We start from the raw sequence: 14,231 nt of genomic DNA, 5'->3' as shown, positions 1-14,231 counted from the left end.
TATACATAACGCGTACAATATGTAGTATCGTAAAATACCAGGAAACGAAAAAGAATTAAATGAAAAACACAAAATTAAAGGAAAAATAAATAATGAAACCAAAATCCCCCCAAAAAATTAGTACCGGTTGGTGTTACCAACCGGTACTAATGGTCTCCCCACACCCGGCCCTGACTCGTGCCACGTGGTGGCCCTTTAGCGGCAGTTCGTGTAGAACCGGTACTAAAGAGGGGACCTTTAGTCCCCACCCTTTAGTGCCGATTACAGAACCGGCACTAAAGGCCCTTACGAACCGGTGCTGTAAACCGGTTCTGCACTAGTGGTAGCATGGGACCCGCGGTCGTCCAGCGATCTCGCGCATATCATGAACTCGGTCCAGGGGAGTAGTAAATGTGTGTTGTGTTCCTGCGTAGGGGCCCTTTTCTGGGCGCTATGGCTTACCCGGAATAAAATTGCTATTGAAAAGGTCTTCCCGACCCACCCAGCTAATATCATCTTTAAATGCAACCTTTTCCTGCAGCAGTGGGGTCCGTTGACGAGGCGCAAGGATGTTGATCAGATGCAGCAAGCTCAAGACCGTCTGCGCCACGGTAAATGGCTAGGGAGCCAGCTGCTACTCCTTGAAGGGGAGTAGCCCTTTTGGTTTTGGTTGTGCGAGAGCCTGCACGCTCGATGACTGGCCCTGGTGCCATGTAACCCTCTCGCTCTTTTGGCTGTTTATAATCCTTAAACTCGTTGCGTCAGTTTGGTCTGAGTTGTGTTGCTTGTCGTTATGTTCTGTAAGGTTGACTTGGTGGTTATGCTGCCTGTTGTGGGCTTTATTAATTTAAAGCCGGACGCTCCTAGCGTCTTCGTTCTAAAAAAACACATCACACGTAGCTTTGTTTTCCGTACCAGAGTATTGTGCTCTCAACGATCGCAATGCATGATGGGAAGATAGCTTAGTTTTTCCGTACCGGTGTATGGTGCTCCGGACAAAATGATAGCTTAATTTTTTTTGCAGGTGGCCAAAATGAGGCTTGGGAACAGGTAGTAGCGAGAAGCTACATAGGTGTCTCTACCTCAAACAGTACAAACTCCATGTAAAGCTTGCTTTGGTGAACATGTCTAGCCGCGCATGCCTTGTCTGCGGGCCTGAGTTCCGAGTCCCCGTGGAGACCCTTGTTGTCCAATCGACCCCCATGGCAGTAGAAAGCAAAACCCAATGCCATGTATAGTTGCGGTGGTCGAGGGAGTAGGACATCCGAGACTGCGAAAATGAACTCGTTGTCACTGCAAAGCTTGCATCTCTACGATCCTCCCAGGTGCAAAGTCGACAAACGCTGAATGCGCTAGCTTCTTTCCCGACCCCTTCCATTCCCATTATTTAGCCCAAAGAGTGTACATGTCCACTTTGTTCGCTACTTGCTCTCTTCCTCTACTACTAATACATGTTGCTTACTTTAATAGGCACTAGATGACCCGGTGCGCCAAATGGCGCAGAGACCCATTTGAAACTATGTTCATGTGGAGAAATATTTGCCTTTTTTAGTAACTTTATGTTTGATCAAGGATAAAGACCATGTCAAACCCGAAGTGTTTTGAACGTGTATTTGGACAATGTGCCATTTGGCTCTATGTTACCCAAGTAAGGTGCAAGGTCCAAATTCAAGCATCAAGGGTAAAACCTTTTGTAACAGAAACGTTTGCATTTGTAGGGATAGCATTTCTGCCAAGTTATACATGACTTTCAAAGATCAGTAAACTGAATCCGAAATTTACAGGTTGTAGAGGAAAAAATTCTCGAAATGCCATTAGATAGGTACACAAACAATGAACATAGGAAAAAAATTAGTGCATGATCCCAACCTTCTTGCTAACAACCAGCACAACAGCAACCACTCCTAATAATTGGCATTGGATAACTGATATTTTTTGCATAGATAAATCATTAATCTCCATAGGGGTAGGAGCTCCCTTGTTTAATTGAGGGGTATGATTTTGACCGGATCATCACGCTTGTTTCTGCAACATCACACTTGTTTCTGTGAATAAAAACGCTTAGAGAATATAAACCCTCAAAAAGGAAAAACACTCCTTGGGAATGGATGGTTGAGACCGCTCCGACATGTGTTTTCGTTCTGTCGCTTGTTGTTCGGGGAGAGTAAACTCTAGGTGGCTAGGGCAAACTCTCCCCTCGAAACTTCACTGGCGAGCCCGTGGATTCACCTTCCCTTTTCTGCCGCTCCGTCAATCGGTGGTGGGAATGGGAATCTCGGTGCCTTCGATCCGGTTAGTAGTTTAGATCACGTTTTTTAGTCCTCGCAGGTGCGACACTCGAGCGGATGGTGGCGCTACTTCTTCGAGTTTGTCTTTCATGTCCCGATCCTACTCGAGTTCGTCCATTTGAACATAGCTGACGAAGCTCTGGCGTAGATTCCTATCGTCTCCTTGGGGTGATGAGATTAGGGTTTCTCGTCATGTGGCGGGATTTGGTGTCAGATGCTTCAGATATAGGCAAGGGTTCAATGATGACGACTACGGCTCCAGGTATTGAACAAGGGGCACATGTATGAAGACTTCTCGGCTATCATTGACCAAGTCAAGTCGGATCCCGTAGGGGAGCAGCGATAGCGGCGCGTCAGCGACAGTAGTGGCTATGCGATGGTCTTGAAATTGCAATGTAATTTTTATTATGTTTGATATGATTTGTATTTTCAATGAACATTGATAATAGATATGGATAATTTTTGAAAAAAATAATTGAGTGCTAAGATTTTGACCGGTTGTCACACTTGTTTATGTGAATAAAACATATTCCCTCAGTCTCATAATGTAAGACATTTTTTAACACTGATGTAGTGTCAAAAAGTATTTTATATTATGAGATGGGGGGAGTACCTGAGAATAATAGATCCTTTAAAAAGAAAATAAAAACTCCTTGGGAGTAGATTTTTTTTCTCCCCTTGGAATAGATGGCTGGCACCTACGAGCGCTCATATATGCATTTTCCCGGTGGGCTACAACGTATACGGGTGCAAGTGGCAGTGGGACACAACGTTCACGGGGGGACATGTGCAAGTGTTGTGGGCCACAATGGTTCAGCGTGAGCAAGTGGTAGTCTCCCACCGGATAAGCCACCATGCCACGCGTGTCTGGTGTGTGTGGGTTTGGCTATGCGCGTGTCCTCTCATGGGGGCAGCCACTCAGTTCAGCTCTGGACAGAGGAGACTGGCGATTTGGATCTGCCGTAGTGTTGTTCTGGCCGTCTTGGGCGAGGAGGTTCTGTCCATCGGTGCTGCTTTCCCCCGACTGCTTCTTGGGCGGAGGAGGTTCCGGCCGTTAGTGCTGCTTTCCCCGGCTGCTTCTTGGGCGGAGGAGGGAGCTCGGTCCATCTGTTCGCCCAGCCGCCTGGATCCATGGGGACATGTCCACGATTCAATGCCCACCCGACGTTGTCACCAAGGTAATAAATAATCCATTCTAATCCATCCATGACTGACTGTTATTTCGATTCTCCTGAAGAAGCATATTCGCTTGATTAGCATGGTCTTCTACAACAGTATTATGCTCATGCAAATCACCACAGATAGCAGCAGCTAATTTAACTCGATCGAAAAGTACTTAGAAAAGGCAAGCTAACATACCATGTACAATAACCATCCTGGACATCTGGATGTCCAGTATTACAGTGGAATGAGTTGATTTTGCACCTGTAAAACTGAAACTGATTTCTAACTTCCTCTCCTTCTTCAGCAGGGTGATCTGCATTGGTTTTAGACATCAATCTATATAGCCCCGGTCTTCCAGTCTATGGTTGAGCTTTATCTTCTGCTGGTATGCGGCGACATCAAGCAGAGTCATCATTGACAAACGGATCTGTTTAAGATTGTTTGATGTCAGGTATGGACTTCAATCATATACTAAAAAGGCAATAGGAGAGACACATGAAACACAATTTGGCCCTAAAGCATATGCTAACAATGGAGTGTTACTGATAAGCAACCTTGTTTTGGTATATGTGAGACAAGTTGTCATATAGTTCTAAGCATGTTTCTATAAACTGTTGTAATTAGGCTAGGGTAATTTATAAAGATGATGGCCATAGAACATAAATACTCTCTCTGTACACTACATTTTTGCAGTTCAATTTAAACTGCAAAAACGTCTTATGTTAGTGTAAAAAGGGAGTATGATATAGATGAAGTAAACACTGCATTTTCACACAGAAATAGTGATATTATGATTGAACATAGATTCAAAGGCGATAAATCATTACTACCGACCATACTTCATTGTGCGCCCATAATCCACAAAATCAGAAGCAAACGCATGCTCAATAGTCTTAATCATAATGATAGATTTAAGGGAAATGACGCACATGGGTAGCGTTGGAGGAGGCACCCATATTTCCATGAGCATATATTCAACTTTGCGCTGAGCATCGGTAATAAGTATTGCCCTTGATGCAATAATAGCCTTGGCAATATTCTAGTTGTATTCGTCCATATCATCCACCGGCACATCACTTTCGGTGGTATCATCTTCTTCTAGGTTGTCACTATTGCCAATTTCACTTAATACAATAGCAAAGAACACTTTGTTAGTTGCAAAATAAAAAAGTAGAAACACGTAAAGCGTGTAGAGGTGGTTGATGTAGCACGTATTAACAAAGTATATTAATAGAAAGGTACTGACAGGTGATTAATGTAGCGGTATTAAGAAAATTTGCCACTTCTAGGCTCCACTTCAGAGCCGTCCGCACCAACTTTCCTAGAGCTATCTTGCCCGCGTCCCGTTTTGAACCTATGATTGCCAAGAGAACAGAATAAGTAAATCATTATGTTTCCTTGATCATAAACACTAAACAGTCTTTACTAAAGCATTAAGATTGTCACCGACCTTCTAAGAGGAGGCTCAAACTTTTTTGCTGATCCCTCTCATCTGCAAGAAACAATAGGTTGAACTAATCATGCAAAATATAGAATTTATCAACATTTGAAATAACATAGCACCAAATAGCATACTATCAGCGGTCTCCGATTCGAGACCAGCAAAATACATATGTATGCAAGGCAACATCGGTTTTCAAAGGGGAATGACTGGTTTAGCACCCCCATTCACATGTGTATTAATCAAGGCATCTGAATTACAACATTGCAGACAACATAATATGGCCACAAAATCCTGGAGGTTCGACCCGTGATGCACCACGAAATTCACCATCAATAAACCATTCTGGAGTTCGTGTAGCACTAATATTAGCATAAGGCGGTTTACGTACCAGTTTTAATGTAACACTTTTCTAGAATTTTGATTAACATGGCTACTAACTACCGGTGTCACTAATGCCCAAATAGATGAACATGTAAAATACATGGCATGGGCGACAGACCAAAATCAAAGGCTAGCAGATGTGCGCCACGACACTGATTAGTGATTACATGACTTTGATAGGTAATACCGAATCACATGAAAAATATAGTGCCCAATAGACCATATGCGGAGAGAGTTTCATGTTAAGAGAATGAAGAAAATGTTGCAGGTCAAGAAAACAAGTATAAGAGCTTATATATAGAACAGTTTAAACTGAGCAAATGCCCTGTCACATATTCTTCCACACAAGTAAGTTTCTTACAGATGCATTTCTTTATAATAAAACTGGTTGCTTGACAGTATACACATTTATAGAAATATGAACTTCTTTTCACCTAGATGGATGGATCTCCCCATAGATTTCATACACCCTGTATGACTTCTTTGTTAAGGGGTGGGTAATCAAACTTGACACTTATTTCTGATAGTTTTTCTCCAATCTCCTGAAGATAGGAGAGCAGTACACTGTAAATAAACAAACTTCATAATCTCAATAATACTTTATACTTGACAAAGTCAGGATTGTAGTAGCCTTGCCATGACAGTAGCCACAATATATTTCTCAGTTATCACAAGAACACTGTATAATGCTAACATGCCAGTGGAGAGCATAGTGAACACAATAGTGCTGAAGAAATTTGTCTGTGATCTTCTCTAGATATGGTTATAACATCACCTTGTATGAGTACATCATGGCATAATTGAAGGCATTGGACAATATTCTACATGAACTGGGTGGTCTATTTAATGTTCTTAATGGATCCATGTACAAAGATAAGAATTTGACTGTATGAAAAGTAGAAGAACACATGTGTAGTTATTCACAGAAACAGAGAAGTAACTATAATCCAAATAATGCTTCAGCGACAAAACATACTTGCTCTTAACTGGACAGCAGCCGTTGCTGGCAAAGTGTTGTTGGCCATCTGAAGAGTAGGTGCCAGAGAGAGAGGAGTGGGGCTTGATTTTGGCTGTCATCAGGGTCGGATTCCGCCTCTCTTAGCTTATTTCTTAGTTATCAGAAGAACACTGTATAAAGTTAGTATTCTTTCTCTGAAGAAATTAAGCGTAATAACAAGCAGAGATTATATATTCCTAAGCTATCAGAAGAACAATGATTTATGGGAAATCGAAGGAGCGATACATAGAAAGGACGGGTTAGAGACCAAACTTTGTATACTTCATTTGGCTGAATCATCTACAGTTGAAAGTATATCCGTGTATGACGGTGGAAAAGTAGCAAAACACATGACGGTGGAACAGCAGCAAAACACAATATTGCAGCAGAGCTTAAAGCAGGTGCAAGGTCAGAACAAGGTTGATTATAGTCTAGTTCTGAGTGTTAACTGTAATGCTGCCTCAGCTATAACAAGTTGTTCATGTTGCAATATATTGGTGTTTATGCCCAGCCCAAATGTAACTTACGTACTGAACAAAATAGGACGTACGAACCTGATTATTAGGTAAAATAGCATATTTTGAGTAGTCGGATTCCCCTTGGGCAAGCTCTTTAGCCCCATCATACATTAACTACGCAAATTAAGCTCATTACTCAGGAAAAAACACTTGCAAAACACTCCCAAAAGAACAATATAAAGCTGCCTACATGATCCTCACTAAGCAATAAGAGGAAAAACTATATTAAAACACACTCATTGCAGTATTGGCATACTTTGATTGTCTGGTACACGATGACATGGTTGACTGTCGTATAGCCCTTGTGTTCCGCCACGTCAAAGCCGGTCCAGAAAAGAAGATTTATCTGGAGATAGATGTTCAGAAAAATGTAAGGTATACTATTTGTCACTGGGATAGTAACTTTCCAGGGAAGAATACAATGGGATTCTTGCCTGCATAGATATCATGGACTTTCCTGATTCTCCAGCCCCTTAAAAACAAAACATCACATATTAGGAACCAGGATTTCTTGATTTTGAAACAGGGTAAAGAAAACGGCTATCGGGAATTGGTCCAACTAATATTTTGAAGAGGAGGGGAGAGGGGGAAGGGGAGGGATGCGGTGCCATACCACCGTCGCCCGGCGTCGTTTGTACAGCCACGCCGCCACTAAGGTTGAGGGCGAGGGTGCTGCCGGCATGGACCTCGTCAAGCTCCTGGCATCCAGTCACCGCTATCGCTCCCATGCTCCCTGCCGCCTCCATGTTTCACCCAGAGCTCGGTGGTAGGCAGAGGGGCTGCCGCCACCCCTCTCCCTGGGCGCCACCTCCTCCCCCATCGGGTGGATGCTCCTCGTTTCTTCCACTCCCAGACGCTAGATCCCCTTCCACTCCCGGGACGCCAGATCCGCGGGCTCGCTGCTGTTCAGCCGGAGAAGAACAAGATGGAGTAGATGCTTGCCAGGAGGTCGCTCGGCTTGGCCTGGGCGAGAGCACAGGAGGAGAAAAGGGAAGGGGGGAGGGGGAGGCGGCGCAGTGGAGACCAGGGAAGGAGGGGAGGGGGCTCGAGAAGTGGAGGGATTGGCTGCTTGGAGACGAATGGGATTGGGGGCTAGGTTTTCACCGCGCCCTACGATCCAGCCCCACGCCTCTCGCTTTTTCACCCAGGACGCACACGGGATGCACCAATACACTGGGCCCGTAGACATTTGAGGCCCACTCGTCATGGACAAGGAAGCAAAACAAATGAGTCATAGAGGACTAACGGCCACGACTTTGACAGCAGCGTAAAAATCCCTATTGCTGTGAAATCGTGCGGCCACAACGCACGCGCGCCGCGAATGCCCCTGGAATGGCGGGTACTCTACCAGGCTTTATATGTTAGATTGCCGTGTCCGGTGGGTGAGAAATTGTGAATGAACTAAATGATGGATATAGTGATTCTATAAATAACTAGAAGGATTGCACGCACTTTGCTGTGCCATTGGTGTCATGGGGTTTTCAATATAAGATGTATTAATTTTTTTCAAAAGTTGAACATCTTTAAGTTTGCCCAAATTTGTAGAAGAATATATCAATATTTTTTTAACACAGTTCAGACACGCATACACTCATCCCTATGAACACACATACGCACATACTACCCCTATGAGCACCTCCAAGAGTCTAAGCCGGCATATCATCTTAAGACTTTACAAAGTCAACGTAGGCGTCTCGTTCGAGGATAAATGCGAGTACCAGGACTTGAACCCTGGTGGGCTGGGGATACCACTGTCCTAACCATCCCAACCACAGGTTGATTCGAAAATATATCAATATTCGGAATATCAAATTGGTACCATTAGATTCATCATGAAATGAATTTTCATATTTTAATTTTTAGTATTGTGGTTGTCAATATTTTAGACTCTAAATTTGGTCAAAATTAAAGAAATCATACTTTCAAGAAACAAATACACCTTCACCCGCAAAAAAAAAAAAGAAACAAATACACCTTATATATTGAAACTGAAAGTGTATTTGGTTTGGTGAGTGTGTGTGTGTGTGTGCGTGGGGGGTGATGTAGCGTGTTTTCTTTTTATTTATAATACGGTATCTTGCTTTTTTGCCTTATCTGGATCTCTAATTAGGAAAAAAACGAGTTTCTATTATTTGTGTTCCATTGCTTCCATCGCCCACACATACATATGCATACATCCCAATCAGATCGACCCTCACACGGCCCTAATTGGTTTTACACTGTTGATTCTCTACCCACAAATACTAGGTTCCTCCTGATCATAGTTTTAAATAGTGGACTATCTTAATGTTATAGCTTTTGGAAGGGCATTATGCTAATTCGTTTAGTGCCATTTAGCATCGTACGATATAATAATTTAGCGCGCTATGGCACCAATTTAGTGTGCTAAGGCTTCTGCCAAAATTTGCCATAGCCCGACATTTAAAACTTTACTCTTGACTCCTTGAGGATCCACACGATTGTAATTATATCATTCTTCGAGATTAACTCCAAACAACAAACCAATAAACAAATTTAAACGAAAAATAGAACATTTAAATAGCAAGACACTCGCATGTCTCACTGTCCTGTGTTCTTCAATTCGCACATAGCAGGAAAATTGTCAAGCTAAAAATTGACCAACACAATGATGGATGTACTAAATTTGGACGCATGTCATGCAACGACCGCAATGCATGACGGGCAGCTAGCGGAACGTATTTTCTAATCAAACCGCATGAAGCAGGCAGAAGACACACACATCGATCTATCACACATAGCTTAATTTGTCCGTACCAGGGTATTGCGCTCCGGTCAAAACACAAACAGTAGCTACATGCGTGTTTCTTCCTCGAACAGTTACTAACTCCAAGTAGAGAAGTAGCTAACTAATCGCTGAAGAACGGTGAACAACACCAGCCGATGGGTTGCTTTCGTGAACATGTCTAGCTGTGTGCCATGACTGTGGGACTGCCACCAGACCCACGTACCCTGCAACGTCCACGTTCGTCAACTGAGTTGCTGCCACAATTCCCAAAAATAGTTATGCGCTCATCTACTATCCGTATAAAGCACGAAAGGGCGAAGAACCAATTCATTTGATCCGTCCAATGCTATTATCTTACGCTCCGGAACGCTGCAATGTTTAACGCTAAACACAATTTGTTTACTAAATTACACCCTTTGCCACCGCCTGCCCTCCCTCGCCCGCCCTGATCCAGCGGTTCCAACCCCCACCTCTCCAGCGCACTCCCCACGCCACGCCGCCACGGGCGGCATCTCACGCATCTCCTTCCGCGAGCCGACAAGAGACGCGATGCTGCCGCATACGCTTTTAGGGCATGTACAATGGTGGACGCTTGTGCAGGCGCTAATAGAGAAAATAAATAAATTTTATATCATAAAAAAATACCTAAGCGCCTGAGGTTACAATGACAGGTGCTAATTCTGTGGGCTAAATTAAACTAGCCGGGCGCTTCGGATGGAAAGAAAATTAATCGGGCGCTCGCTGCCAAGCCTTGCGCCGAAGCTACGTCTGACACTGGGATTCAGGGCGTCAACTGCCAATTAGCCAGGTTTCTAATCCTGACGCCCGCGCTAAGCGCCGGGCATTGGAGATGCCCTTAGGCCTTATACAATGGAAGGTGCTTAGAGGAGGTGCTTAGATAAATAAATCAAATTTTTCTTAAGCACTGGTGCTTATTTGTACAGGGTAGACGCTTAACTAAGCGTCTCTCCTGTAGAAATAGGCACTGGTGCTTCAGAAAATTTCGGTTTATTTTTTTAAGCACCCCTTTAAGCATCTCCCATTGTACAAGGCCTTAGGCCCCGTACAACGGTGGGTGCTTACACAGGTGCCTCACAAAAAAACCCGATTTTTTTCCTAAGAATTGATTACACAGGTGCTTAGAACGGGTGGCAGAAGCAAAGTTTTGCTTCCGGTGCCAGGCGGCAAATAACCGCTCCTTCAAGTCACGATGCCTCTACTCAGTGCCTCCATCGGCAGGCAAAAAACAGAAAAAGGGCCCAGCTAGCACCCCATACCAAGCACTACGCGTTGAGGATTAAAGAAATTTTCGAGGCGTCATGCAGCTAGCACCGGTGCACAAGCATCAGCGTTGTACAAGGCCTTAGTAGTACTACCACCACCGCCCCGGCCCTCCGCCTCTGCCTCCCTATCTCGTCCCCGGCCGCAGCAGCCTCATCATCATCCCCCTTCGCCCCCAATCCTCAATCCTCGCACGAACTGCCCCCGCAACACCCTCCCGGGGGCTCTCCCCGCCGCCCGTACAACGCCCTCGTCGGCGCGCTCTTCGCCGTATCGGCCCGGAGGGGCGTGCGCTGGAAGCCGGAGCCGGGAAGGAGTGCAGCCACCAGCGGGAGACAAGGGGAGGCGCGGTGGTGCTCTCTCTGGTCGCCAGCGCGGCCACCACAGGGGAGAGGGCCAGGGGAAGCGGCGGCATACGACTCTGTAGGCGGATGTAGCGTCTGGCGGGAGGTGACGCGCAGCAGGGAAGGCAACGGCCGGATCCGCGCGCCGGTGAGGCCTGATTGCCATGCGGGGCCGTGGCGGTCAGATCAGGGCCACGCATGGGAATCGGCCTTGCGGCGGCGTTATGCCGACGCAAAAAGAAGGCACGGAGCGGCGCGCCGGCGTGTCGTGAGCACAACACCGTGCGGGGCGAGCGGCAGGATCTGCTTGAGGTCTACTGGCGCTGCCGTCGAGGACTCCGGGAACTGCCACCGAGGACGGCCATCGAGCACCGAGCTAGAACCGCTACGGATGGCAGGCTGCCACCGAGGACGGCCATCGAGCACCGAGCTAGAACCGCTACGGATGGCAGGCTGCCACCGAGGACGATTGTCATGGCCGCGCCTGCCCACTGCCAGTCTCCCGTCTCCTACAGGTGCACGACTCCTGCGACCTGGTATCTGAAATTCATGTCCCAATCTTCCGTGCTATGTGCATCATAGTAGCAAAATGCAGACTCACTATCAGTGAATCAAACTCAGCATACATTTTCCTAGATTGAGATGAGGAACATAGATTTTGCCTTTGCCCCAACGCCGTCTTGATTCGTGCCTAGACAGAGAAATTGTAAAAATATAAGATTCCATTCAATTTAACCAAATTATATATTATTGTTGTCACTGTCATTTACCTTGAGTGATTTGCATATAGTGCTATCAGGTCCACATACACTTTTCCATGTCAAATTATCATCAGTATTCCTCTTGAGGAATAGGATGTCCCACTGAGCTCTGATTGCTTCTCTTGCAGTCCCCAGTGATCTGAGCATGAAGCATGAGATGTACAGGTCTGTGGATACACTGTCGATTTGCTTGCTTGTTGTGTACCGGAGGTGCTCAATGAAATATGTAGAACCTTCCTATCCCTAGCGATGTAGAAATCATAAATGGTGGTCCCTGTCAGGTATACAATTTTTCTAAATCTAGGCAACCAAATTTAATTCAACTGTTTGATTCATTTGTAGATGATTCAGAGTGAAGTGTCAGAGCAAGATAATTCTAGCATTTGTCTGTTTGTGGAAACTTTTTGTTTATTCATAGCCTTCAACAAAGGCATGCTTTTTTGCTGCTTCTGTAAATTGGTTTTGTTAACTTGTTCCTTAGATACTGACAGAACATTAGGTTTCTAAATTGTGCAGACTTGCACACAAACTATAGCCTGTATTTAGATAACGTTTTCTCGAGGACCACATCTTGTCGGCTAGCATGATGGTGACTAACACCTCCGTCATATCGATCGCTATTTTGATATGAATGCGCTCCCTGACGATGATTTGTTCCTTCGTCCACCGTTGCTGATCAAGCCATCTCTTATTAGATCTGATGGGTGCCCCGATGGGTTGTTGTGACACTTTTACATGATTCGTGTGTGCAGATAAGCAAGCAAAGACGCCATGGTTCAGGCATCTGTTACCCAAAAAAAATCCCACAGCCGGAGGAGCAGAGGAGCTACACATTTAGTGTGTATGTGATATCCTGCCAGAATTCTAGAGCATTCATATAGGTATGCTTATTGCAGCCATGTGCAGAGTAGCAGGCAATGCAATCATTGGTTTGTGATGCTATGTTCCCACTGTATTTTCACTTTCATCCCAGTAGAGATTCAGAATCGAAACCATGTCATTCTTATTGCCACTAAAATTTCAAATTCCTCCCTCCCTCATTCATGTATGATATGTGTAGGTTAATCATTACTGAAGACGCCTGCTTTTTGTTGTACCTCTTTCTTCACTTCATTCAAATTTATTTGATGTCCAATGCTATAATTTAATTAATTCTCTAGCACTAATCGTCATTATATTGTTTATTCACTAGAGGTTGAATGGCCATTCTGTTTTGTCTAAAAGCTTTGTTATCTTGAGAGCTTTCATCAGTTTGCATCATTTTTTATCATGACACTAATCAGTGAACTCTTCTAGGTATACTGTTTGGGTGAAGAAGAGGGCTTCAGGGCCTCCTAAGCATGAAGGGAGGACTGCAAATTGATAGAAACAAGAGAGGGACATGGTGGTTTTCTTCAACCATAGCTTGCTTGAAGCATATGCTGATATGCACATCCGGCCATGACTTGGATTAAGTAAGCACATGAAGTTGTGATGCTAATACAGACCAAGTCGAGAGCAATATCAGTGGGTTGTCATGCTAGGAATATGCATACATAATACATGTAATGATTTTCTGTATTTTAAGAGATTAATCTTAGGTTGAAGTGTAGTTTATTACAGCGGTATTTGAACGAAACAAATATTGAGACAAAATGTGGAAAGGTTGAACTTCTTATATATAATTCTTCTGTGTGAGAAATGAGAACTATACCATGTTATTTCCGAAATGGAATGTTTCCAGAATTTGGGTGCAACTGTATATATTTTTTTTGACTCATGTTAAGTGCATGTTATATTTTTGGCGCACACAGACTCAATTTAATACTTGTGTGCATTCCATTTAAATTCATACAATGTTGATTGTTTGGAAATATACATGTTTATTGAGACGTGCGTGCACGTGCATCCTTACTGGTTGCAGACAAGAGCCAGAGGATCAGCTCCCGCACCACTTACATCATGAGTTCCAAGTTCTAGTGGAGGCCTTTGTTGTCCGATCGATCTCCCCGGTAGTGGAAAGCAGTCTAAAAAATGCCATGTAGAGTTGCGGTGGTTGAGGAAGTAGGACTCCCGAGACCGCAAAAACAAACTCATTGCCACTGCATAGCTTGCATCTCTATATACCTCGTTCCAGAAATGGTGATGGGCCGTGAACGCGCTAGCTTCTTTCCTGAAGCCTCCCGTTCCCATCATTTACCCCAAAGAGTGCACATGTCCACATTCTTTGATTTTTTTTTCTTTCGAAAAGGGGGTACCCCGGCCTCTGCATCAAGAATGATGCATACGGCCCTCTTATTAACCAAAGCAGCAAAGTGTGCATACAAGGTTCCATAGTCTCAAAATCAA

The 14,231-nt window shown here is 44.5% G+C and overlaps 2 protein-coding genes across 5 annotated transcripts; one reads left to right on the top strand and one right to left on the bottom strand.

Moving 5' to 3' along the window:
* Positions 1-2,817: 2,817 nt before the first annotated feature.
* LOC119336439 (guanine nucleotide-binding protein alpha-1 subunit-like) lies at positions 2,818-9,666 on the bottom strand. Of its 4 annotated transcripts, none has more exons than XR_005162469.1 (7): positions 7,028-7,120; positions 6,233-6,365; positions 4,882-4,923; positions 4,678-4,785; positions 4,361-4,555; positions 3,627-3,858; positions 2,818-3,498 (listed from the first exon to the last, which is right to left on the bottom strand). XR_005162469.1 is itself a non-coding variant. In XM_037608458.1 (5 exons), the coding sequence occupies exons 1-5, from the start codon at positions 7,515-7,517 to the stop codon at positions 6,360-6,362; spliced, it is 345 nt and encodes a 114-aa protein (XP_037464355.1). In that variant the 5' UTR covers positions 7,518-9,665; the 3' UTR covers positions 5,831-6,359. The 4 variants fall into 4 exon arrangements, 2 of the variants coding, with proteins under 2 accessions (XP_037464355.1, XP_037464354.1); XR_005162470.1 differs by having other exon boundaries at positions 6,233-6,384; positions 7,028-7,104; XM_037608458.1 differs by lacking the exons at positions 2,818-3,498; positions 3,627-3,858; positions 4,361-4,555; positions 4,678-4,785; positions 4,882-4,923 and adding exons at positions 6,808-6,885; positions 7,206-7,243; positions 7,385-9,665 and having other exon boundaries at positions 5,831-6,365; positions 7,028-7,117.
* Positions 9,667-10,367: 701 nt separating this feature from the next.
* On the top strand, positions 10,368-13,593 carry LOC119339163. Its single transcript, XM_037611309.1, has 5 exons — positions 10,368-10,394; positions 10,847-11,657; positions 12,032-12,068; positions 12,656-12,784; positions 13,200-13,593. Exons 1-4 carry the CDS (start codon positions 10,368-10,370, stop codon positions 12,657-12,659), a joined length of 879 nt encoding a protein of 292 aa, XP_037467206.1. The 3' UTR covers positions 12,660-12,784; positions 13,200-13,593.
* The last annotated feature ends 638 nt before the right edge of the window (positions 13,594-14,231 follow it).

This window comes from Triticum dicoccoides, chromosome 7B, assembly GCF_002162155.2.
Source record: "Triticum dicoccoides isolate Atlit2015 ecotype Zavitan chromosome 7B, WEW_v2.0, whole genome shotgun sequence".
Lineage (NCBI taxonomy): Eukaryota > Viridiplantae > Streptophyta > Magnoliopsida > Poales > Poaceae > Triticum > Triticum dicoccoides.
This window is presented reverse-complemented; position numbering and strand designations above follow the sequence as displayed.

What these genes read in the sequence shown, in the direction of transcription:
- LOC119336439 (XM_037608457.1), bottom strand. Translation starts at nt 7,517, where the DNA reads ATGGAGGCGGCAGGGAGCATGGGAGCGATAGCGGTGACTGGATGCCAG. An exon ending in AGTCCATGATATCTATGCAG is followed by an intron (nt 7,118 to 7,205) that starts GCAAGAATCCCA and finishes ATCTATCTCCAG; the next exon opens with ATAAATCTTCTTTTCTGGAC. An exon ending in TCGTGTACCAGACAATCAAA is followed by an intron (nt 6,886 to 7,027) that starts GTATGCCAATAC and finishes TAATTTGCGTAG; the next exon opens with TTAATGTATGATGGGGCTAA.
- LOC119339163 (XM_037611309.1), top strand. Translation starts at nt 10,368, where the DNA reads ATGCCCTTAGGCCTTATACAATGGAAG. An exon ending in TAGGCCTTATACAATGGAAG is followed by an intron (nt 10,395 to 10,846) that starts GTGCTTAGAGGA and finishes TCATGCAGCTAG; the next exon opens with CACCGGTGCACAAGCATCAG. An exon ending in CAGTCTCCCGTCTCCTACAG is followed by an intron (nt 11,658 to 12,031) that starts GTGCACGACTCC and finishes CTTCTCTTGCAG; the next exon opens with TCCCCAGTGATCTGAGCATG.